This window comes from Chaetomium strumarium (assembly GCF_033439665.1).
Source record: "Chaetomium strumarium strain CBS 333.67 chromosome Unknown B0T15scaffold_6, whole genome shotgun sequence".
NCBI lineage: Eukaryota > Fungi > Ascomycota > Sordariomycetes > Sordariales > Chaetomiaceae > Chaetomium > Chaetomium strumarium.
The window spans coordinates 2,627,360-2,650,535 of record NW_026944434.1 but is presented as its reverse complement, the minus strand read 5'-3'; the positions used below and the strand labels follow the sequence as shown (position 1 = coordinate 2,650,535).

Here is a 23,176-nt window from a genome sequence, read left to right as displayed (position 1 = left end):
TATTGTTCTCATTGTTCTATCTGGAACAATGTTCCTTAGCGTTGTTCCCTAGGAACAATCGTTCTTGGCATTGTTCCTAATCCCCTCAATCTTCATTGGTCCTTTCTGACTCGTAATGATTAGATATGGGCGCCGCCCGTCGACCATGCAAGTCGGCCCCCACCGGCCTCTGCAGGTTAGTTCATAACAATAGAGTATAATAATATTATTCTCCTTATAATAGAGCTCGAAGTTAGTTGAATAGTAGCTATTATAGCTGTTAAGGATAAAGAGGCAATTAACTCTAACTGTTCGAGCTTTAGTATACCTATTAAAATACTAGATTGTCATGAACTAACCTGCAGAGGCCGGTGGGGGCCGACCTGCATGGTCAACAGGCGGCGCCCGTATCCAATCATTACGAGTCAGAAAGAACCAATGAGGATTGGGGAAATCAGGAACAATGCCAAGAACGATTGTTCCTGGGGAACAACGCCAAGGAACGTTGTTCCAAATGGAACAATAAGAACAACAATTGTTCCAAATGTTCCAAAGATCTAGGTATGGGGTACCTAGGGGAGGAAGCTGTATATAGTTCTACCATTCTGCCACTCATTCAGATAGCTAGCTTCCTCAGTGAGCAATTACAAGCAATAGCCTCTACCTATTATGCAGACATTGCGGCAAGCATTGTTGTGAACCTTTTGGCTTCACCGAGACACACAGTCCGACCAGCAGTTACCTTCGACCGGCGAACCCTTTCAGAGGCAGGACTGCCTGTGGTTTCGTCACAGCGCCGTTTAGAGCCGTTACGGAGGCAGCGCCGGTCCGGGAACGCGAACGCGTTCTCGACCGTAGAACTTCGGTCGAGTGCTGGCCCCGGGCCTGCTAAGTCATTAATTGCTAGTGTGCGAAACGCGAGATTTTGCTTGTGTGATGGTTTATTCTGAACTCTGAAGACCTCGATGACAGTTCAGCCTTCTAACGATTTACTCCTAGTTTCTAGCTCTTAGATCGTTCTCACCGGAGCCAGAATGGCGGACTACCTCGGACTTAGAGCTCAAACCATGATAACAAGCTGTGATTTTCAGTTTCTACCCGGGGTAACGTAAAAATGGTAAGACTTTACTCTATCTTCGCTTTCATGGTGGTTAATTAAGCTTTGATCTCAGTCATGGCAATGCTTAATGCATACATATGGCCCACTAGTGGTCGAACTAGTATCAGGGGTAACTCGTAACTCCCAGCTACCTTATTAACACTAAACTGGAAGTCGATCTGTAAGCCAGCTGCGTTCTTAGGACTTACTTCCTTCCAATACAAAATCGTCAAGGGAGCATGCAATGTTGATCCATCGGGAGGAGTGCCGACATTCTGAGGAATATTATCACTGTCATTGTAGACAAAGTCACAAAGATGTTGATAGAGACGCCGGATTCGGCATATTCAAGTCAGCAGACCCCGTTGGTTTCAATTTGCATGGCTACATCTGGTACAGTCTCTCGTCTCATTTGTCTGAACAATGGCATGATTGTTTAGAACCTAGGAGACCTGGTGCATGAGGCAGTGATCAAACGAGTTCCTGTCCCGAATGAATCCTCGATTTCCGTTGCTCCCCTTCTGCCCAGCATACACGATACTAGTACTTACATTCTTTTCAAAAACTAGCATGGTTTCGGGGTCAAAAAGCCATGAACACACAAAACCATTCTGCCCGAACCTCCGATGATCCTGCATCTCTCGGGCCCCTCCAATCACACATTCACATTGTACAGCTCCTCGGTGAGAGTATCCGGGTCGTTTCGCATGCCCCAAGGCACCACCCCGTTGTTCTCCCTCAGTTCCTTATCAAGATGGTACAGTCCGTGCCCGGCCTGCTTGCTCACCCGCACGCACTGCTGCAGCAAATCGCCCATGTCCTTCACATGGCGCGTCTCCTTACGCAGGAAATGGGTCTGGATAGCGTCCTCGGCCGCACCATCGCCGCTGCATGTCATGTGTAGGCATGTCAGCTGCTGTCCTTCTGACAAACTCTTGATGGCATAAGTGAGTGACACCCATCTTGGTACATACCACTTGCTGCATGTCGCGCACAGCCGCTGCAGGTCCTCAAGCAGGTTCTTCTCAACCTTCAGGGCCTCATACACCGGCCTCACCGGATCTACCGGGTCGTCGGGCCAGGAAACCGTCGGCGCCTCAATGGCAGTGGGCCTGGAGCGGCCGCCCCGCTGGGACAGGTATGACTCCAGCCAGTTGGCGTCGGCGAGGCATTCCACCATGGAGCGCTTCCAGAGACTTGAAGGATCGATCCCATGAGTCAGCGAGGTTTTACCGAGTACGTAGTTCATGATGATAGTGGTTCCAGCAGGGAGACGTACGTGCCGAACCCATGCAGTGCCACGTTCGACCGGCCGCAATCGTTGCTGAGCTTTCGGAAGAAGAACCAGGCCTGGAGCTCGATGTGGATGTGTCCGCGGATTGCCTAGATAACCGGTAGAGCATTGCGACTCAGGACTCTTTACTATGCGACAGACCGTATACATCGGAAGTGGAACGGAATACGTGCCTCTTCAAGCTCCTCCTTGAAACCGGTTGCCCGGACTTCAGTGTCAAGGTTCTTGTCCGAGAGCTGTTTGATGGCTTCCAAGACTTCTTGTTTGCTGGACATGTTGTGTGATGGTGCACGATGTTTCGACTTTAGGAGCCCTAGTTGGTCTACTATTGACAAAGTAGGTTACAAAGCTGAGGAAGAAAGGGGGACTTCTCTTATTCCCCGCAATGTTGCACCGATAATATGTATCTGTTATAGCTTAGAGGCGCATAGAAATAATGATGTTTGATCACACCACGAGTGGAAACCAATAGTTTCCCCTCGCTTTCATGGTATGCAGTTCAAGACGATCGCAACTGCTCGTGGGATGATGGTTTTGTGCTATCCACTGATTCCACCCCCGTTATTCCGTCACCCTGACATCACTACATCACACCCCCTCTTCGTGAATCATGAATTACTCCACAGGCCAAGCGCGGTTACATAGGTATTCTATTTATTCAATGGCTCAGTATGCGATATTAGCCGAGGTCTGCAACTTTCCCCAGAACAATCTAGACACTGTTGGCCTACTATCCTGGAACACCGTCCTCAAACTCCTCGCACTTGAGCCTGATCGTTGGCCCAAACGGGGAAAGAACAGCGAGCTTTGTCACAACACGAATGCGGAGGCCATAAAGAACCTTGGTGAGTTTTGCAAGCACTGGATGGTTCAAAGGGCATTGGTTGTCGTTGTCAAATGTAAACTAGCCAAAGAAGAAAGGGGCAAACCACCTAGATGATCCTTTTCGGCTGGCACTCTGGACTTTAACATCATTAATAAGCTTAGCAAGAGGGAAGTTAGCGTGGAACTAACATGTAGTATCCGTCACACTTTCGATATTTAATGGATGTCGGGGTTGCGGTTCTCGTTCCTCCTCTCTCTCTTCACAGGTCCCTCAGAGTCAGACTCCCTCTCATTATCACATATCCTCCAAGCTCCATCCTTCCGCCGCCCGACGACTTCGCCAGTTTCCCAGTAAAGAGCCGCAACAACCCCTCATCTTATCATATTAGCCACGACATTCAAATTGTCCAGCACCGTACTATTCACTCAGGGGCCAGCAGCTATGTGCACACCGGTTGTGATGGTTTAGTTCAGGAACCAATGACGGCATATGAAGTCAGACCTGAAGCATTCATTACCGTTGAGTCAAGTACCTATAGTGGGAAGGAACTGATTTCAAGGGCTATCATCTCACAAGCCCACTGTTGCCACTCTGGAATTGAAACTTGTCCGATTTCGAAAGCATCCGGTATGGCCGTCCTGTCTGCATTCATTTGTTACAAAGACGGCGAGCTGGCAAGTCACCCCGCGATAGACTCAAAGTCCGACGCGTTCAGCCAACGGCCGACTGGTGTAGTGGTTATCACGTCTCGTTCACAAAAAGTTGAATTTAACTGGGGTTCTTCCCACCGAGAAGGTGCCAGGTTCGATCCCTGGGTCGGTCATCTTTTTGGTCTGGTTGTATGGGTTTCGCGAACCCCCCTTTTTGTCTTGTGCTTCTGACCCATGAGTGAATTGCTACACACAAACCGGAACAAGTAGAATATTGCTCTTCTGTGTATTCCCAGCTGCATTCAGGATTCTGGTCAGACAGAACGCTCTGTTGTTATTCGAATGCTCTTCAGGCCTTGTCCATCCAACACCGCACCACCCCCAGCCTTCGCCATCTATCGGGGAAACATAACCGACTGATAGTCATACACAGGCCTATTTGAAGAACTACCCTTGCATCAATGCCCAATTTCCATTCTAACCTTCTCCCCTCATTAAGCCATCCCACCCACCCGAACAACACTTCCCACGATGCAACGAGGGCATTCATATATGCATCTGGTTATGCTCCCGTCCCTTGTTCTTGAGCTATACTAACAACAACGTATTCATCTCTAGCGCTAATCCTTGCATAGACAGTCCGCTGTGCTTCTGCCACACCGCCACCCCCCAACCCTAGCATACCCTCTATCGTCTGCTTACGCAAAGTAGCTCTTCCAGAGCACGCCCTCCAAGTCCTCGAGCTGCTCACTTGTGAAGTACTGAAGAAGCACATAGTAGTTAGCACATCCAACCTCTGTCACAAACCACCGCGGGTTGGAGAAAGTAAGAAGACAAAGAACAAACCTTCTGATCCACTCCCCAGCTATCCTGCCTCGTCTTCTTGAACTCGGCCAAAATCGCCTTGGTTGCCTTGCCCACCACGCCCGGGTCGCTCGCGGCCCGCGACGCCAAGTGCGCCAGTACCTCGGGCATCCACTTGGGCGGCGGGGTGGCGTAGGGGAAGGCCTCGATGAGCGCGCCAAGCCCCAGCACGGCGGCGTGCCGCCGCACGATCTGCTTCTGGAGGTCCACGGGTGTGTCGGTACCTGGCACCTTCTTTTTGGGCATCGGATTCAGCTGCAGCTCGCGCTCGAAGCGGTCCTTCAGCTGGTAGATGATCGGGTTCCGGATGGACGCGGGCGAGCAGCGGATCATGCCGGCCAGGGTGGCGCTGGCACAGTCGCGGACCTCGAGCTGCGGGTCCCCGAGCATGTCGCCGACCGCGTCGAACAGCATCTGGCGCTGCTGCGGCTGTGTGAGAAACAGGCGGCGGAAGTAGACGACCTGCATGTTGACGAGGGCGCGCAAGCGCTGGTGCCACGAAGCAGCCGTCTTGCCGACGCGGATGAGGGCCGCGATGAAGGCGTCGTCTTCGCCCGAGCGGAAGGGGATGTTGGGCAGGTGCCGGTAGACGTGGTAGGCGAGCTTCATGAGCTCCGGGTCTTCCTTGACGTCCATCATATGCAGGAGCTGGTCGATGAATGGGTCCGGGAAGAAGGGCACGAGCTGCATGCATTCGTGCGAGGATAGCATGTTGTCGAGCCAGATAAGCACCGTCTTCGAGCCCGAGGTATAGCTGGAGGGCGTTTGTTGCCCTGGAGTCCGCTCTTGGCGCCACTTCTCGAGGCGGGCGAACACGTCCCTGATGGTGGCGGAGAACTCTTCGGAAGGCTGGTAGGCGCGAATGCCGATCGAGGACTCGGCCTTGTTCAGCTCAAGCAGGGTCGACACGTCCTTGAAGGACTCGTGGTACCGCGTGCGGTAGATGGTGGCGATGATCCTACCGATGGACTCCCGCACCGATTTGTATGGGTGGTCCAGGTGCGCAAGGCAGTCTTCAAGCACCGGCTTCTCGTGACGGAAATGCCACCCGGCATCATTAATGATGAACTCGATGAGCTGTACCTTGGACGACTCCTTGAAGGCCGCATTCGAGTTCCTGTCAAGCCGGAACGATGCCAACGCTTCGGTCAGTTCCCGGGACCGTCGGGGATCCTTCCCGTCGATGATGACATGCAAACATGTCATCCAGTGTGGCAGGTTGTCAGGGGTCAGGTCATCCGCGATGATTTTGAGCATCATCGGAGCGGCGAAGCCCCAGACGCGGTCCCGTATCTCTTTGGGGTCGTCAATGCTTCCCGTAAGCAACGCCCCGAGGATCTCGGCGGTCGCCCGGTGCTGGTGCTTATCGCTGCCGTCCCCATAGACCTCCTTGACCAACTCCACAACGTCGTCAAACGTGGCGACCGTCTTGCCGTAGTGCATCAAATCGAAAACGTTCATAAGGAGAATGAGATTCTGCATCCGGAAGCGATCCGCCCCAGCGTCCCTCGGCTCCTGCTTGAGATAGCCGAAGCATGTCTTGAACCAGTCCTTGGTGATGATCTGTCCGAGTTGGTCCCGCACCTTCTCTTCGAGCTCGTCGTATGCTAGGAACGGCTTGGGGTTGGCGCGGAAGACCGTGATCTTTTTCCCCCACACCAACCACCCTGCGTAGTCGCTGTCAACAAAGTAGTCGGGGTCGTCATCATACTTCTCGAACTGAGCTAGGAACTTCTCGGTCACGAGGGGGTCGTCACTGGGCACTGAGATCTCGAACTTGTTCTCGTCGATCTCGTCCTCGGTCAGGAACTTCTTATAGTCGTGACCGTACACGGCTCGCATGTCGACAGCCGCGAAGATGGTTGAGAAGGCCGACGAGAAATTAGACCTCAGACTAGGGTGCTGGTCGTTGGCGCCCCTGGCTACGAGGTCGACGAATTCCGGGTCGGCGAGAGTATCGAATCGCAAGGATAGATTCAGCGCGAATATCGTGCACCTGTTTGCGATCTTCCAGTGGGACTCGCGCGCCTTCTTGGTGAGCTCCACGCCCAGGGAGGCCTTTTTCGCCTCAACCTTTTTGCGACGTTCCTTGATGAAGTCGTTTCGGCGCTTGATCGTGGCCGAACAGTCCTCAGCGGGGTGAATAGTCTCAACGACATCCCGGTCAAAGATGATCATGCGCTCAAGGGGCTTTCCAAACTCGAGAAGCGAATACAGGGCGGAAGACCCGAGGTTCTGGATTGACGCCTTGTCGACAGACGCGGTCTGGATGTACAGTCGCATGAGGTCTGGGGCGAATCGCCAGTCCCGCATGGCCGTCTTGATCAGAGTCGTGAAGAGCAGCGTGTACATTGCTCCCTTGATGCGGTCGTGGTCGTTATTCTCGAGCGCTTTGCGCAGCCTGTCCAGAATCACGGGGATGACGAGTGGCCGGCCTCCCAGGAGCACCTTGAGCGAGGACTCCTGGGCGCCCTGTGCTACGCGGCGCACGTCTGCATACGAGGATGTGCAAGACTCAGCGAGGTCGAGAAGCAGCTGCTTATCCAGCTCGCTCTTCTTGCGATAGGCCGAGTTATACTTGACTCGCTGGAGTTGGTATGCATCGGCCCGTTTGATGAGCAGCGGGCGCGGGTACACCTTTCGCAGTCCGCTGATCTTGAAGGGTGAAATATCAGCCTTGTACAACCGGACAAGTCGCTCGAGCGGATGTGCGGAACGTTCGATGCCGACATCCGTGATCCAAGTTCTGCACGCTGCATACAGCGCGGTGAAACATGCAACATCGTCCTCCTGGTTCGCATTCAGGAAGGCGTGGGTCCTCGAAAGGAGCCTTCCGATATCCTCACGCAGATCATGGATACGGTCGTACACCGGGTCTTCGGGACTCAGAAGATATCCGGCGGGATAGTGGAACTGGCGCTTGAGCTCGTCGTCGTCCGCGACCTCGGCGAGCGGATCGTCATCCTCCTCCATCATTGCGTCACCGTCTCCATCTGTCCTTCTATCACCGTTTGCGGCTTGGCTGGTCTTTTCCCCGGAGGCGCGGGCCGGGTCGAGTAGGGTAGCAACGCCGGAGATGATCAACCGAAGGGCTGTCAGACTCCGCGATACCTCATCCGACCATTCCTTGTTCTTCCCTTTCCTGCTGACTGGCGGATTGTCGCTCATGAGTTGCTCAAGCCTCTCCACGGCGCTTCTTGTCTGACTCTCGAAGAGTTCCACCGCGAAGAGGATCTCGGCAGGCGACGGGCGGTGCCATTTTATGGTGAGCTCCGACGGGGCCGTTGTGCGACCCCAGTCATGGATGCTCAGGCCGCGAGCGATGACGTCTGGTTCATAGAGCCCGTTGTCAATAGGGTAAGTGTGCGTCAGGTTGAGGAGCAGATGGTGGATGTAATTGGAGATATGGATCGTGGGCAATCCCCGGCACTTCTCCTGCATGTACTGCGCGATTTCGAAGAGTTCCTTCTTGTACTTCAAGACCTCCGCGCCGACATGAACGACGCACATACTCAACATGCTGACGTGCCAGACAAGCGCCCGATCCCTAGGGAGCACCTCGGTGCCACTGCTCCGGTCCGATGCTGCGCCGTTATAATCAATCTCGTTGCGGATGTTGACGATCAGCATGGGAATGAACACCTTCAGGGTCTTCTTAGGGTTGACCTTGCACAGGGCGTTGCAGATCCAAGCCATCGCATCACGAGCTTGGTGGACGACGTGGCTGGAAACGAATGCCGCCAGCTTCTCCAAGGCCATGTCGAAAAGCTCTGGAGAAAGCGAAGCGAAGAGGGGCGTGAGAGCTGCGGGGAGCGTGTTTATGACATTGTCCTCCGGGGAGCCCGTGCGGAGATGGCTTGAATCCGGGAGGTTCTCCAGCAAGGCGAAGACCTTGCCCAGCAGTGCCAAGACGAACTCGCCCAGGCCCGCAGTTGAAGAGCGCAGAATCCGGGCCTCATCCTCGTCTGACAGCTCTTCCCTGTAGCATATCTTGACATCCTGCCCCTCACGCTCCATTCTCTCCATCTCGGCCTGCACCCATTGCATCGCAAGGCTCGTGTCGTGGATGTCATCACCCTCATGGACCAATGGGACGAATGGGATGCTGTAAGCCACGCTCTGGATGAAGTTGAGCGTGTATTGCGTCTTGCCCAAATCGTTCGCATCAATCCCAGGGAGCGCAAGCGCCAGTAAGGCGGTGATATGGCAGCGGTACCCCTTGTGCTTCGACATGATGTTGGCGACCACCTGTAGGCCGCAAAGACTAGATGTCGTCCGGTGGACCTCGACGAGCCCCTGCAGGCTGGGGTAGAACCGCTGGAGAGCGCCAGGCAGCATCAGGTCTGGTTCCAGGTAGGCGAGCCCTTGCAGGGCCGAGTAATAGTAGTTGACGACTTTGCTACTCTTGGAGAAGAGGCCCATGAAGGTCACTTCCTTAAGGGAGAGAACAAAACGCTTCTTCAACTCGTCGTTTATCTTGCGTTCTGGGGGCACGTCCAGCTCGCCGCTCTGCTCGCGGTTCCAGCGCGAGACGAAGATGTCCGTCAAGAAGAACGTAAGCTGGGCCAGGAAAACCGTCCATGACCCTTGGTTCGACGGGTGGAAGAATGTGTCAATGGACTCCATCAGCCCTTCGAGGTTGGCCAGAACAGAGCTCTCCCGCCCTAGGCACAGAGGTGACATGGAGTGTGTGATCCAGCGCGCGATCATGTACGGGACAGGGTACTTCTTCCTATCCTTCTCAAAATAAGCACCTAACCCTGAAGCGTAATCGAGACTACTGTACGGCGAATTGGCTTGGCCGACGGGAATCTCAGTCAATCTCAGGATGGCCGTGAAGATAAGGTCAGACTGCTCGCGGGTGAAGATGCCATGTTCAGTAAAGGGAACATGGGTGCAGCCCATGTAGTCCCGAGCCATGCGCGAGAAGATGTCAATGAAACAAACGTCGAAGACCTTCGACCGCGTCATGAGAGACCATAAGTGGAAGAAGGTCGGAACGAAGTCTGATGGCTGTGATTGTGGCTCAGTGGGCGGTGCGGGGCCGGTGGGCAACATCGCGTTGAGGACACCGACGACAATGTAGGCGTTTGACATGGTGGCCGAGGTGCTGAAATAGGGAAGCACCTCCTCCAGAATAGCCCGCCGCTCTGCTGGATCAAAGTAAGAGCTTGTGTGCAAACATAACTTCAAAAGATGTTTTTGCGCTCGTCTCCTCATAGACTGGTGCGAGGCACCTTCCTGCGGTAAGACCAGAGCCTTGATCTCCTTCCATAACGGCCGCCAGTCGAGGGTGAGGTCTTCGCCAGGTCTCAGGTAATGCTTTTTCCTAGAATTTTGACCCGTCAGTATCCAAAAAAGTGCGCATGGTTGGTGGGACACGCCGTGAATCTAACCTGGTCAGCGTTATAACCATACGCGAAAAGCGGTCCGCGCTGGTGAAGTCTAGACCGGGGGCCAGAGCAAGATGGTAGTACAAGTGAACCAAGCGAGCGCGGAGGTCTCTTGTCATTTCGAATTTGAGATTCAGCCACCCTTGAAGCTCGCGCGTCCAATGCATTGCCCCGGGGGAGAAGTCCTCAGCCATTATGGATGTGTAGAGGTTCCTAAGGATGCCGCGAAGGGCAGCATCCCGGTGCGCGTCGTCCTCGACCTCAAAGGGGAGCAGCCGGAAGTAGCTGAAGGTGCGGGGTCGATAACGCTTCTTGTCCTCTTCATTCTGGTGCTCGCCACATGGAAGACCTGGTGAAGTGGCACGCGAAATCGTCTCCACTGCGGTGAACAGGCCGGAGAGGGACGGGTGCGCTGCTCGGCCGGCCGAGGCAGCAAATGCCGCGGCAGAGCCTAAGTGTGTTTCGAACGACTCGTCCATTGCCCTTTGATATTGTGCTTAAGCGATACGATCGTGCTCGGGCGGTCGGCCAAATTCGCGAGCGGCAGCGATGTCTGAGCCCGAGGGGTTCACGGCTCGAGGGGCGACGGCAGAAGAGAAGTCGTTGAGGAAAGGCGCAATATAGGCGGCGACAAAAGTAAGTCTAATTCTGTTGCTGAGAAGTCTTCTCCACCATTTCGCCCACCGAGGCAGATGTTGGTGTGGTCCGGTGCGGTCCGGTGGAACACACTGTGCTTGTCGCTTGATGCGCTGCGCAAGGGGTCTGTCTCGGCAATCAAGTGTTCAGTGTTCAGAAGGGGAGAGTCTGGGAGATGGGTATTAGCTATCGTGTTCCTCGCCCGGGAATCAAGTGGCTCGATGGAACTGTTGGTTGGCTCGAGAGCACATGAACCCCAACGGTACTCGTACGCTGGCAGGCTGGGTCCGGCGAATTCCTGGCACTCGCCACCTGCCGGGACAGAGCTATTGGGAAAGGGCATCTCTCGAGGCGCGCACCTTCATGTGGCCTGCAAGCCGATCGGAGAGCACACAATGCCACCCAAGTGACCATACAATATGCAGTTGTATCCTGTAGGTACAAAACTCGGCTCTGTGTCCAGGCTGATGTCTTGCGGCGGACCGGTAATAAGAAACAACTGTTGGAGTTTGACGAGTGAAGTCGTCAAGGTATCACAGAACTGCAAGCTCGAACCAATTGCAGGCGTGCCAAGCCCGCGTGTTCACAGTTCAGAGGTCGGGCCCATTGCGGGGTTTAACATCCGTATCTTAGTAGTATCGCGATTTGCTGCACGGACACGTGACCCGTGCCTTACTCATGCCTACCTGGTAGGCACCAGGTTGTTTACGTTTACCATCCTCGCGTCAATCCTTCACCGAGGCACTGCAGCCACCATATTTTTTTTCTGAGTCTGTGCGAGTCTCCAACCCCCCAACGTCCACCGTTTACACCAGCATCGCACTCCACCATGGAATCTTCATGACTGTCAAGCACGGTAATATCCTCATCAATCTCCACCCCCGCAGCAGCATCGACCGCCCCCGCTTCGGTACTACCTAGGTAGCGCTGGACTTGGAGGATTTACATAGGTATGCGGAAATGGAGTCCCCAATAAGCAATTCGCTTAATCTAGAGGATCTCACTCAGGAGATCGAGAGAGCCTCTAGTAGAGACAAGTGCGATTGTCTAATTGTTAGAGGAATATTACCTCGCCTCAATGTATACTCAGTATAGGTATGGTGCTGGCTCGATGAATAGTCGTGTCCCCTACCCATTTCACCGAAATCCGCCGCAATGTCCGTGGAGTTCGTTTTCACTACTTGGAGCACTTGAGTATCCTGATTGTCACGATTCCAAGCAGCCGGCATTAGTATCCCCGTCGGCAACTCAACCATATGGTTGGCAAACGTATGCGCCAACAAAGGAAACATCCTGGCGAACATTTCTGGCCTTCAGGGTCTAGTACATTTCGACGTGACCAACCCGGTGGTGGTGCGGGAGAAGGCCGCTCTTGTGGTAAGCCCGTGCCAGAGCGTGGACGGGAGAATGCGTAGCCAACGCTGGTGATCGGGGCCGGCTGTTCAATGTCCCTCACCCAGCTCCGTCCTATTATGAGATGGTGGTTTTCCGCATCCAACCATCAGGTCAAGATCGTCCTGCTAGTTAAACTGCTCGACAACGAGCAACGGATCATCACCCAGAGATGGGAAGAGGACTTCCCGCATGTAACACGAATGATCACCAGAAGCCAGGCTGCTGTTGCGCTTCAACAGCAACCGAATTTGCGGGAAGAGATCCCGATCAACGGGACGGCACGACAACTTCGCCCTCGTATCATATCACTAAGGGTGCCTTAGTACTGGGGTTCAGACAACTCTTCCTCGAGTATCTAGGATTAGATAACCACGATGTTATCATCAGCGTGAAGGACTTGCGAGAGTATGCAGAGGACTTCTAGAGGATCCTTTTGGGGGTGTAAAACGCAGTCGCGAAAATGGTGAAGACAACCACGAGTCGGCCATGGAGCAGGGGGCTACTTGCGACAGCCCAGCTAAGAATGGCCATGTACTACTAGCTAAGCTACCTAAACATTCAAGAACTGCTTTAAATCTGCCGATGATCATCGTGCCTGGACGTACTGACTTTCTTAGTGTCGAGTCTAATCGAATTCGCGCACACGTCCTACTTGCATGACAATGCAAGACCGTTGAAACAGGTGGCAGACAGTGATGCTATTCCAAGTCTGCCTTCTGTGTTACCAATAAGAATGGATACCTTACACGCTGCCGCAGTTTGTAGGAAGGGTGGGGACATGTTGCCCTCGAGGTTTGAATTCTCATCCGCTGTCTATGGTAGGTATGATTACCTCCCCGCCCTCATCCTTTCAATGTGTACCACTGCACTCGTCATCTCTAAGTCTTACAAACAGCCTCCAGCCTCCAGCCATCTGAATCCACCACGAACGCTGCAAAGTAGCTTCCACCGTAATGTTTCCTCACCCCCGGCAGCCCGTTATCCATGCCGCCGGACGCCATCGCTTGAGCATGGAACTCGACCACGGCGTCCCTGGTTGGCGCGTTGAAGGCCAGGTGAAACCCCGGCCCCGGCGGTGCCGCTTCCTCGCCGAATTCGAATATGTTGAGCAGCTCGTGCTCTGGATCGATGCCGTATCCTAGGGTGCGAACCTTCCCTGTTCCTGGTGACGACACTTCGCTGTCGTAGACTAACTTCATGCCGAGGGGAGCGAGCACGGCCGTGTAGAAGGCCTTGGAGACATCGTAGTCGCGGACGCCAATGGAGATGTGGCCGAGAGGATTTGCTTGAGCCATCTCTTAGTTGCTGAGTTGGTAACAGATGGTGTGAAAGTTCTTTGTTCGATGTTTCGGTGACCAGGCAAACGAACGCCCGTTGGCTAATAGCTAATAACCAACCAACGGTATATTCCAAAGCATAGCTGAGAGTTGAGGACATGAGTAAGCCAAGAGCTGAACCCCGCGGCAAACCTAGCTTCTCCTCTAACTAATTGCACCAATTGCAAGAGAACCTGATGGGATCCACACAAAGACATCATACAGCGCATACATGGCTTGCAGGCCACCTGGAAACCTACCTACTGTCTATGTTTCTATTTCAGGTTCCGGCTGTGCTCGTGATCCAAGATCACTTCTGCCCATAACCATCCATTTATCTATGATACCGTTCAACAATGCGAATAACAGACATGTTTGGACATCGATAGGTATCCAGTTTCGGAGCTCCAGGCTCCATCACACCATTCCCGCGGAATTTTGGGTTTGATAGTTTGGCTATTGGCAAGACCAAGCTCAGTTTGTGTGTGTACCACTACGTCTTGTACCTTAGGGGTGGATTATGTGGTATAAGCTTGGGCAAACTGTATTGTTCCAGCAGCATCAAGGTGAGGCAAGAGAAGAATGTCATTGTTCGAATCTTGAAGACCGCGTTTGGCAGTCTGAGCGAGGCGTAGCTAGGAGGACCGAAATATTGTTGCTAGTGTTGGTATCATTGCCGCCTTTTGCTCGCTGTGAGTGACGCGGGAGAGCTGTATGACGAACGGAGAAAGCACAAAGTCACAAGGCTCACAACCCAGGAGCCGGGAAAGTTTGGAGGCAATACTAGTACTTCCCTTATTCATGGCTACCCTGTATCTCGTGGGATAGCACAGTCTACCGTGTGAATCTACAAGGCTGAATAGATAACCTGTCCTTATTAACGCTAATGAGATGATTAGTGAACAAAGGCGGATTCATGCGACCGCCATCATAGCCCGGCATCTCACTAACCCAAAAGCACAACTCCGAAGGACAACATCAGTCAGCAGTCAAGTCAAACGGGGAGTCGACAGCCTCCGTAAACTGGAGCATAATACCATGTGCCTACCCAATGGGCCAATGCAACATATTGAGTCTCTGCTTAGAACCAGACCGAGCCGGTCAATACATGGCACACGTGGAGACATTCCGAGCATTAAACAGAAGGTTCTGTGTTAACGGCCTTGTCTGATGTTAATGCTCGTTCAGTTGACCCCTGTCACGGTCACCAGCACATAGGTCCCTCTGAACTTACATCCTCCAGGTCGTGGCTCTTAGATTACACGGTTGGATACCTGGCTTAACCGTTCTCTATATAAGGGTCGAGCATCCGCTCACAACGGACCTCTCATCCACCAGCACCGTAACCCCGAGCAAGCTCAACAGCACCGATCAGGCAGCGCTTACACCTGCTGACTGGCTCACCTCAGCGCTCTCCTTTGGTATTCCAAATAGATTACTCCGACAGCACCTATCTTCAGCATCGCCAAGAGAGTCAGCCACTGACCAAGCTTCTCCCACGATGTGCGTACTGGAAATTCACCTCTGTGCCGTGCAGGGATGCCCCAACACCTGCCAGGGACTGCAAGTGGCCTGGTGGTCACGAAATGCGACGAGATCAAGAATCAAGAACCCCAGGCAACTTCGCAACTCAAGCTTGGGCAGTGCCAGACTGGCTGTGTTGATAAGAAAACAAGGCCACTGGAACCGATAAGCGTGTCTGGGGTCGCTTGGCATTCCCCCTTCCACTTCTGCCCTGAGCATGCGGCAAACCTCCGAGGTGGTTATTTCCTGTGGGACAAGGGGGCGTGACGGGTCCCCATTACACCTACACTTGGCCGTGGGAAAGAGGGAGGATAAAGATACAACCGTGGCAGTGGTATGTGACCCTGCGCGCTTACAAGCCCTTTGGAGACCTTGGAGTTGGGATAGGACACAGAGCTGCCCGAGAGTCCAACCAGGAATGTAGACGGGAAGATTTCTACTCGTCTTTTTTGGGTCGGTGGTGATGGGGTTCAGAAAGGGGACTTCATGAACAAAATTGACCGCCTGGTTTCTCTATACACCGTTCTCAGTTTTACCGCCCCTGCTGTCTGCCACATGCTGCCGATAGGTTGTATCTGGTGTTTGTGATGTCCGTCCACGGGTCCTGTGCCTGTTCTACAGATTGAAGGAGGCACAGCGCACCCGCCTGTCTTCCGGGGGGTGATAATGATATCCGCACTATGGGGCGCGTTTTATACGTCAGACTTGCCCCGTCAGCGCGACCATAGCAAAGGTAGAGCACTAAGTACCTTTTGTATACATTTTCCTGAGTTTTTCGTAACTTTGGGGTTTTGGTTAATGTCACGACACACACGAGGCTCAAACCCTGGTCAATGGACGAGGCGTCAGACTGTCAGTTCATCAAGCACCGGCTACATAACCAGGCTAGAAGCATATGGTTACGGAACCCTAGGAAAAAAGGATAGAAAGTTTGATACGTAGCGAGTGAACAGCTAATCCCAAACGATTGAATTTACTACGTTCTGTAATGGCCCGTGGCATCTCGGCTTACTTAATGCACTTATACAGTAAGTCCTTTAGTCAGAAGGCGCATATCGAAGTGGTTACACAGTAGACGTAATAATACACTGTAACTTATATAGTGTAGTCTATATCCCGGCATCCACGAGCAGATCTTAGTTTAGGTGCCCCTACAGCTCCAATCATCGTCCAAAAAACGTTAATGTGACTATAGTATCGGACGAGTAGCAGTGGTCCAACAGCTGTGCCTGCAACTCGTCACCGACAAGCCGAAGGGGCCCCGGGCCGATGCCAAGACCAGGCTGACCCACATCCCCGCAGCGAAAATACAGCAATCCCAGCGAGCTGGCATGCCAAGCTCAGACCAGCAAGGGTCCCCCCAAAAACTCAAAATCAGCCCAGGGGTTTCACAGAGGAGCGCGGCTCAATTTCATCCCGTCAACACAGCCCACGTCTCTCACCACTTCTCCCACCCGACAAGGGAGAAGGATCTGTTTCCGCCACATCTTGCAGCGAACGCTTAATCATGTATCACCGTTCAACACACTCAGCTTTTCACTGCTAGGTGCATGCGTAATACGGAGGAGTACAAAGTGCCACATCGGTTCTCTTAGAGCGGAGCGCCCAAGGCTGTTGTTAATAGCCGTCCATGAGTTGTCCAACCCGGCTCAATAAGTATCCGTGCTGGCTTCGGGCGTGTCTAACCAGCTATTGGTAGATCGCCGTCCCAGCTGATCAACCCATGTCACCCAAGGCATTAGGCTGTCACTGGGGGAGGTCGGGCTGCATGTGCCAAGCGCGATAGCGCGTGGTGTGGTAGTAAGCTGAAGAAGCTACGGAGAACAGCGGTAGCTCAGGATGATCCTTTGCGCGAGGGATAAGAATGAGGCGCTGGCGGTGAACCCTTCGTTGCTTCGGTTCCTTCTTGATTTTGGTTTGATCCCGATCCTGTTGCTGGGCGCTCAAACGACTACAGACCGTTGAGACGAGACCCTACCCCCTAAAACCAAAGGCAGCAAATCGAGTCGACCAAGCTGGAGCCCTATTGGGTCTAAAGCAGCTAAAATGCGCTTCGCGGAAATCGCAGCCCGGAGCCTGCTCGCAGGTGTCGCGCTGCCGCAGCTGCCCTTCGACGAGATCCCAGTCCACGAGGTGTCAGCCAACCCCAACCGGCTGCTCATGCGCCAGTCGTCCTGCGGCCCGGGTAAGGCGATCTGTGGCGATGGGTGCATGCCTAGCGGGGGCGTGTGCTGCGCCAGCCTCGGACGGGAGTCTTATTGCGACTCAGGCTACTACTGCATGGTCGGGAGCGGGTGCTGTCCGGTGCGCATTATTTCCCGACCGCATTGTCGCAGAAGAATCTGTAATAGGAATCTGACCCCTCAAAAAGGAAGGCGAAACATGCTCGGGCATCGCTGACGATTGTCCTGCCGGCAAGGAGCTCTGCAACACCGGGTAAGCGGACCAACGGTACCGAACTACCGGAAACGTGACCTGCTGACACGATCTCTCCAGCTGCATGCCCCGAGGCTCCGTATGCTGCCCGGATGGCGGATACTGTGAGGCAGGCTGTATGTTCCGCCCCTGTTGTTTATACCCCTTTAACCGTGATCAGGGCTCCATCGCTCTGCGCGACATACCTAAGGAACCCGGCCATATGACTGACATTTCTGGTTAGACTACTGCACAGATCGTGACACGTGCGCCCGAACCGGCAGCGGTGGCGGTTCAGGGGGTGGTGGCAGCGGTGGAGGAGGAGGGGGAGGAGGCAGCAGTGGATGTGGCGCTGGGAACGTAACCTGCGACTCCAACTACTGCATCCCGTCTGACGGCGTGTGCTGTGGTGATGGAGATGGCGGGTGGTGCAGAGTAAGTTTGAAGGACACCCCTTTCCGCTTCGCTCCCTGGATAATCGACAGTATCTGACAAGCTTTACCCCTACCTCAGGACGGATACTACTGCACAGCGAACGCCTGCTGCCGTAACGGGCGGACCTGCTCAGGCAGTGGTGGCTCGGGTGGCGGTTCAGGGGGTGGTGGTTCCGGAGGTACCACAGTAACAGACGACGACACCACGACGACGCGTAGCACGTCCTCTCCTCCCTTCGCCGCCACTCGACAGAGCACGACGAGGACGACGACGACAGAGGATGACGATGGTGGTAATGCGCTGTTCCCTACCTCTACCGACTCAACCTCCAGCACGCCGACGGAAACAGCCGAGACTACCTCGACTTCGTCGAGCTCTACAGGGGCGGAGTCGAGTCCGTCAACTACGCTAGCTGGTGGCCCGTTCACCCAGGCTGCCGCCGGATTGTCTGTGTCAGGGTGCTTGGTGGTTGGTGTTGCTGCCCTGATGGCGATAATGATGGTGTAAGGAGCTGCGCCTTTCATGTAATGAGTTGGGCAAGGACTGGAGATTGAGTAATGCAATGATACCATGGCAATTGTGACGGAAATGACTACTACCGAATCAACGCCTTCGATGTGGAAAATGCGGAGTATATATGATGGCACCTTTCATTAGGGTTGCGGGCTCGCTTCTCTCTAATCACCGATTCCCATTTCGGCTTCCTTTCCCTCTTCTGCCGAGAAAAGCTTTAGGACCTGCAAGGCAGCCCCTCAGCAGAAACCCTAATAGCACAGCGCAGCACTCACGTATAAGTGACGCCATCTTGGAGTAGGCGGCGGTGTTGAGCCAACCAACCACAGGAAGCTTCTGTTATGTCTCTAGCAACTAAGACGGTTATTTATTATTGTCAAGACAGACGACGTTCCGAGTCGTCCCATCAAATATCCCACCGCAACAAGCACAGCCACATTTGCGCCTTGATTCAGCACAATTCGTGCTAAAGTTCGAATAGCAAGAGGTTCCCAGTTAAAAGGGGCTTGATCCACACTTTATCACACATCAAAAAGAAGCCACTGGTTCGCTGAAGGCGCGGAGGAATAAGGATCAACATACCACAAGTAGACCATAGTCGCGCGTCGACACTATTACTTGGACAATTCCTGATCATCACTCTCGTAAATTCGTAATCGGCAAACTATCTCAGTTTACACATTCTTCATAAGTTCATAAGAAGACTAGGCCGTGATTTTCTAATGGCTCAGGCTTGTCTGTGGGCTCTGACCTCTCATGCCAGATGAATGTGTTCGAGTCGGGAAGGCAAGCTCACCTAGGTAGCGAAGCGAAAATGCCATCTAATCTCAAGGTCTTACCCGCCGCTGCTCCGTCTCGAGCCCGCGACGCGACGCACCATGATATTCTCTCACAAATGTTTGGCATTGACATGGGCGGCATGCCCGGTGGTCTAGACGTAGAGTCGCAGGCTGAGTTCTCGTGGCGGTTCTGTTCGTCCTCGACGGCGAAGCAACCAGGCCGCGAAGGCGGTTATGGTTCGTCCACGGCGCCGAGAGGTCGTCAGCAGGATTTTGGCAGGCGGCGTCTCCAGCTTGATTCGTGAAGAAGAAACGTGGAGGGGATGGTGGTTCTCATGCGGAGGCAGTCAACCCGAGCCCCTCGTGGCGGCCAATTGGGTTGACTATTATATATTACTGTCCATTCTTCAACCTTCCCGTCGGAGGAGCCTGCCGTAGTTGCGCCGTAGTTCACGGCCGCGAACCAGTCTGCAGTGGCTCCCAATGCTGGCAAGGGAAAGGGGAAGGAGAAAGAGCCTCAGCCGGCTCCCCAAGTTGTTCATGCACGCGCTGAGAAAGAAGCGCTGACAGGCAACGTCAAGGAGCCCGCTCAGCACGCCGCCCAGCCCGACAGGGAGGAGGAGTCCTCCTTCCCAACCATTCTGAAGTTCACCTCGATCAACCGCAAACCGGCTGTATCGACCAGTGAGAACCGTCCCCACACACAAGTCGTACGGAATTCTTTGGCGGAGACACCGGGGAAGTCCTGTCTTCATCCCAGGTCGGGTAATGGGCGCGCAGGCGGCTGTCCGATTCGGGGCAGCGTTGGCGTAACAGTATTGCGCGCTGCGGAGGATCGCGCCGATGTCGATGCCGGAGTGCAATCCTTGCTTCTGCAGCGCCAGCTTCTTGAGCTCCTCCAGCCCGTAGCGCTCGGCGACGCAGTAGACATGTTGACAGATGCTTGGAAGGTATACCGTTGGCGTGGGCAGCCGAAGGAGTCTGGGGGGTTTGCCCTTCGCGGTCACCCCCGAAGTTTGGGGAATCGTTGCCCGTCGGGGCCGGCGGGGAGAGGGTTGGACGGGAAGTCAGAGAGCTGAGCAATCGACTCCCTAGTTTTTGGTTATGGTGTCACGCCGCGTCGTCTCCGGATCGGCGTCCGCGACGCCTTGGACAGTATGGCGAATAGGGCCAAAGATTTTGCCGGTAAGGGATGCCGCACCCGGTGCATCGGTGCCTTCCTATGGCTTGGGGCAGTAGCCGTAGGGGCGATGCCTCGTCTCGGAGTGGTCTTGGATAGATTTAGCCTTCCTAGCGAGAAGATCTGCTACATCTGGTTTTTTTGGAACAAGCAAGGTCATATGTTGATTGAGTATGAGGGAGTGGAGGAGCCTAGGCTCTTCTGCTGGTGGTTGGTGTTGTGTTGTCAGAGGGTTCCCTACCTCTCGGCAACCCAACGGTCGGCATCGCTTTTCTTTCTTCCAAGGTTCAGTCTCCTGGACAGCAGGCGTCCCACTCACCACTCCCATCTGGCTCGTCATCCCATACTAGTAAATAGTAAAGGCGCAGCGAGTAAGAATAAAGAGGACAACGCGGGATAAGGGTAAGGTAATGAGAGCGACGACGAGGTTAGAAAGACGGACACTCCTGAGTGTTATATACCAGTAGATGGGCCAAAAGATCTATACAGGCCGGATGGCGTCGGAACCCACGACAAATGCGGCTCTCCAGGCCGCCGACTCTGGCTCCGTTGTTGTCCGTAGGCGGGCACTGGAGCGAGCGAGATTGGTATGTTTGTACCCAGTTCCCTCCTCGGCTCATTCTGTTGTCTTGCTCATGCTGCCAGGATGTCCCCGGCTAGGGCGAGCGTTGAGCAAGATGGGCGACCCGCGTTGTTGGCAGTTTGCTATTTCTCTTCCTGCTGATCATGGGTAAAGGAAACCTGAACTGATGGCTGGTTGGATTCATCCTGTCCCTTCCTTCCAAGAGGTACCCTAAGCCCTTAACTGTTTGACCGGGCGAAGACCGACCCTTAACCCTGCAAATGGCGCAATCCCCGCAAGAACTGCGATCAAGCATGAACAACCTGTTTCCTCCGTATCTATCCTTCCAGGCTGAGCGGAATGCGTGCCAGACGTACCAAGACCCGGCCAGTGAAGGAGTGAAAGGGTGGGCTGCCGGTGCCTCGGTATATGGACCAGATGCTGAGCTGCTCTATTCTGTAAGGCTCTGCGGAAGAACTCCTGGCGTAGCTTGCCCGCCGTTCGCAGCCTCTAAACCCTGTATGTGTGAGTGGGCGGCCGCCATGCTTTCCAAAACTGAGGTGCCACGCAACCTCTGGGTTGATCGTACCCAGCTCAGTCTCTCATTTGCCTCACATTGAGGTTGATACGCTTACTCCGCATCCACCCTCTCCAATCCTCGTACTTCCCATCTTCAGCCGGCCAATCCTCCAGATACTCAGGGCACGTCCCTTTCAGCACCTTCGGCACCCCATGCCACGCGACCCTGGACTCCTTCGTCATGTAAATCGCATCTCCTGACCTCAGCCTCAGCAGCAGGAACTCCTTCTTCTTCTCCTCCTTCTTCTCCTTCTTCTCCTTCTTCTCCTCATCCTTCTCCTCCTTCTTCTCCCCCTCCTTCTTCTCCCCCTCCTTCTTCTTCTCCTCCTTCTCCTTCTCGCCACTCTCAGCATCTGGTCTGTGCTCCCTTCGCTCCTCTAGACCAGCGGCATCCGCATCCACATCGCCCTCATTCGGCGCAATCATGAAAAACGCCTCACACCCGAGACTCAGGCTGACCAGGCCCTTATCCGTCTCCTCCGACACATCGCGGTGCATCATCATGGTGTCCCCCGGCGTGTAAAAGTTGACAATCGCCGCCTGCGCCTTGGTCTCGGGAAACAGAGTCTCCAAGAACCTGGCGACGTCGGCCGGGAAGGCGGGCATGGCGGGGCCGCCGTCCTCCGGGTACACCCGGTTCGTCCAGTCGTACTGCCCGCCCAGCGTCACCCAGTGCAGCTTGCGCTCCAGGACCTGCTTGATGCTCAGCGGCTTGTGCACAGACGGGTCCTTTGGGGCGAAGGTCACTGCGGATGAGGGCGGGTAAGAGAAGAAGGAGGGGTCTTCGCTGGTGGGGTAGGGGAGGTTGAAGTGCAGATGTAGGTTGGTTTGGTGGTGCGGTTGGCTCAGGTCACGGTGGATCAGATGTCTGAGGAGGGCCTTTTGAACCGAGGGAGGGACGAGGGAAGGGACGACAAGGAGGCCTGGGCCCATCGTTAGCTGTGTGGTGGCGGTGGTGTTTATAGTACGGGACTTACCTGGGAGGAGAGGGTGGTAGTATATTGGGGCATCCTTCGTTGCCTTGAACTCAGCGCCATTATTGGGGCAGATATGCCTGAACGAAGTGTTTAGGGTGTCGATGGGAATGCTGCCTGCAAGGGAGAACTCGGTTGCGCTTTCTGGATCTTCTAGATCATCGATGTCGGAGCTGTTCAGCAAATCCTTTGGTTCCGCCTTTGAGAATGTTTTCCACTTGGCCCTGAGCTCGTCTGAAGGCTGCTCATGTGCATCGAGGTGCTTGATGTCCACTGTCATCTTTACCCTAACCCTTCGTCAACCCCGATATTCACATGAAAAGAACAGCTGGAAGCAATCACTCACTTTATATACCCTATGTTTTGGCTGAAATAAGACGTGCAGTACAGTATGGTATGAGTTCGGATGTGTGCTTGCTTGTCATTCACTCTCCTGAGGGTTGAGACTGCGGGGCTGAAGCGTCCCTGGCGGGTGAAACTGAAAGAGCCTGATTCGGAAAAAGTGGCGCTGATGGTGGGCGCGGGTTGGCGGGGCAGCCTAGACCCGCAGCGACGCGTTCGGCGCGTCACCCATTAACCTCCAATTACCCCCTCAAAGTTTGTTGACGACCTCAAAATCCGGCACCTGCATCGAATCTCAAAGTGCAACTAGCCGCTCACCTGCAGGTGACTTGTGGCGACTTTACCTTTTACAACAACCTTTGACATTACAGACAGCAAAATCCTTTCCATGGCCAGGCGCAACTGACCAGTCTTTTCCTGC

General features: G+C 54.2%; 5 protein-coding genes and 1 non-coding gene across 6 annotated transcripts; 2 read left to right on the top strand and 4 right to left on the bottom strand.

The window, feature by feature from the left end:
• Positions 1-1,446: 1,446 nt before the first annotated feature.
• Positions 1,447-2,897, bottom strand: B0T15DRAFT_540780 (ferritin-like superfamily). The gene is made up of 4 exons (XM_062869807.1): positions 2,546-2,897; positions 2,358-2,461; positions 2,053-2,274; positions 1,447-1,965 (listed from the first exon to the last, which is right to left on the bottom strand). The coding sequence occupies exons 1-4, from the start codon at positions 2,645-2,647 to the stop codon at positions 1,734-1,736; spliced, it is 660 nt and encodes a 219-aa protein (XP_062719397.1). The 5' UTR covers positions 2,648-2,897; the 3' UTR covers positions 1,447-1,733.
• A 1,021-nt stretch (positions 2,898-3,918) lies between these two features.
• B0T15DRAFT_t187 lies at positions 3,919-4,021 on the top strand. The gene has a single exon. It is a non-coding gene; the product is annotated as a tRNA-Val (tRNA).
• A 59-nt stretch (positions 4,022-4,080) lies between these two features.
• B0T15DRAFT_280740 (uncharacterized protein) lies at positions 4,081-10,690 on the bottom strand. The gene is made up of 3 exons (XM_062863574.1): positions 10,109-10,690; positions 4,695-10,041; positions 4,081-4,609 (listed from the first exon to the last, which is right to left on the bottom strand). The coding sequence occupies exons 1-3, from the start codon at positions 10,582-10,584 to the stop codon at positions 4,547-4,549; spliced, it is 5,886 nt and encodes a 1,961-aa protein (XP_062719396.1). The 5' UTR covers positions 10,585-10,690; the 3' UTR covers positions 4,081-4,546.
• Positions 10,691-12,833: 2,143 nt separating this feature from the next.
• Positions 12,834-13,563, bottom strand: B0T15DRAFT_540774 (Glyoxalase/Bleomycin resistance protein/Dihydroxybiphenyl dioxygenase). The gene has a single exon (XM_062869806.1). The coding sequence runs from the start codon at positions 13,429-13,431 to the stop codon at positions 13,015-13,017; it is 417 nt and encodes a 138-aa protein (XP_062719395.1). The 5' UTR covers positions 13,432-13,563; the 3' UTR covers positions 12,834-13,014.
• A 3,459-nt stretch (positions 13,564-17,022) lies between these two features.
• B0T15DRAFT_513768 (uncharacterized protein) lies at positions 17,023-18,333 on the top strand (the record flags this gene model as incomplete). The annotated part of the gene is made up of 5 exons (XM_062868066.1): positions 17,023-17,280; positions 17,348-17,412; positions 17,473-17,528; positions 17,648-17,826; positions 17,905-18,333. 5 exons carry the CDS (start codon positions 17,023-17,025, stop codon positions 18,331-18,333), a joined length of 987 nt encoding a protein of 328 aa, XP_062719394.1.
• Positions 18,334-21,315: 2,982 nt separating this feature from the next.
• Positions 21,316-22,893, bottom strand: B0T15DRAFT_280650 (uncharacterized protein). The gene is made up of 3 exons (XM_062863573.1): positions 22,760-22,893; positions 22,417-22,700; positions 21,316-22,362 (listed from the first exon to the last, which is right to left on the bottom strand). The coding sequence occupies exons 2-3, from the start codon at positions 22,691-22,693 to the stop codon at positions 21,455-21,457; spliced, it is 1,185 nt and encodes a 394-aa protein (XP_062719393.1). The 5' UTR covers positions 22,694-22,700; positions 22,760-22,893; the 3' UTR covers positions 21,316-21,454.
• Positions 22,894-23,176: the final 283 nt, after the last annotated feature.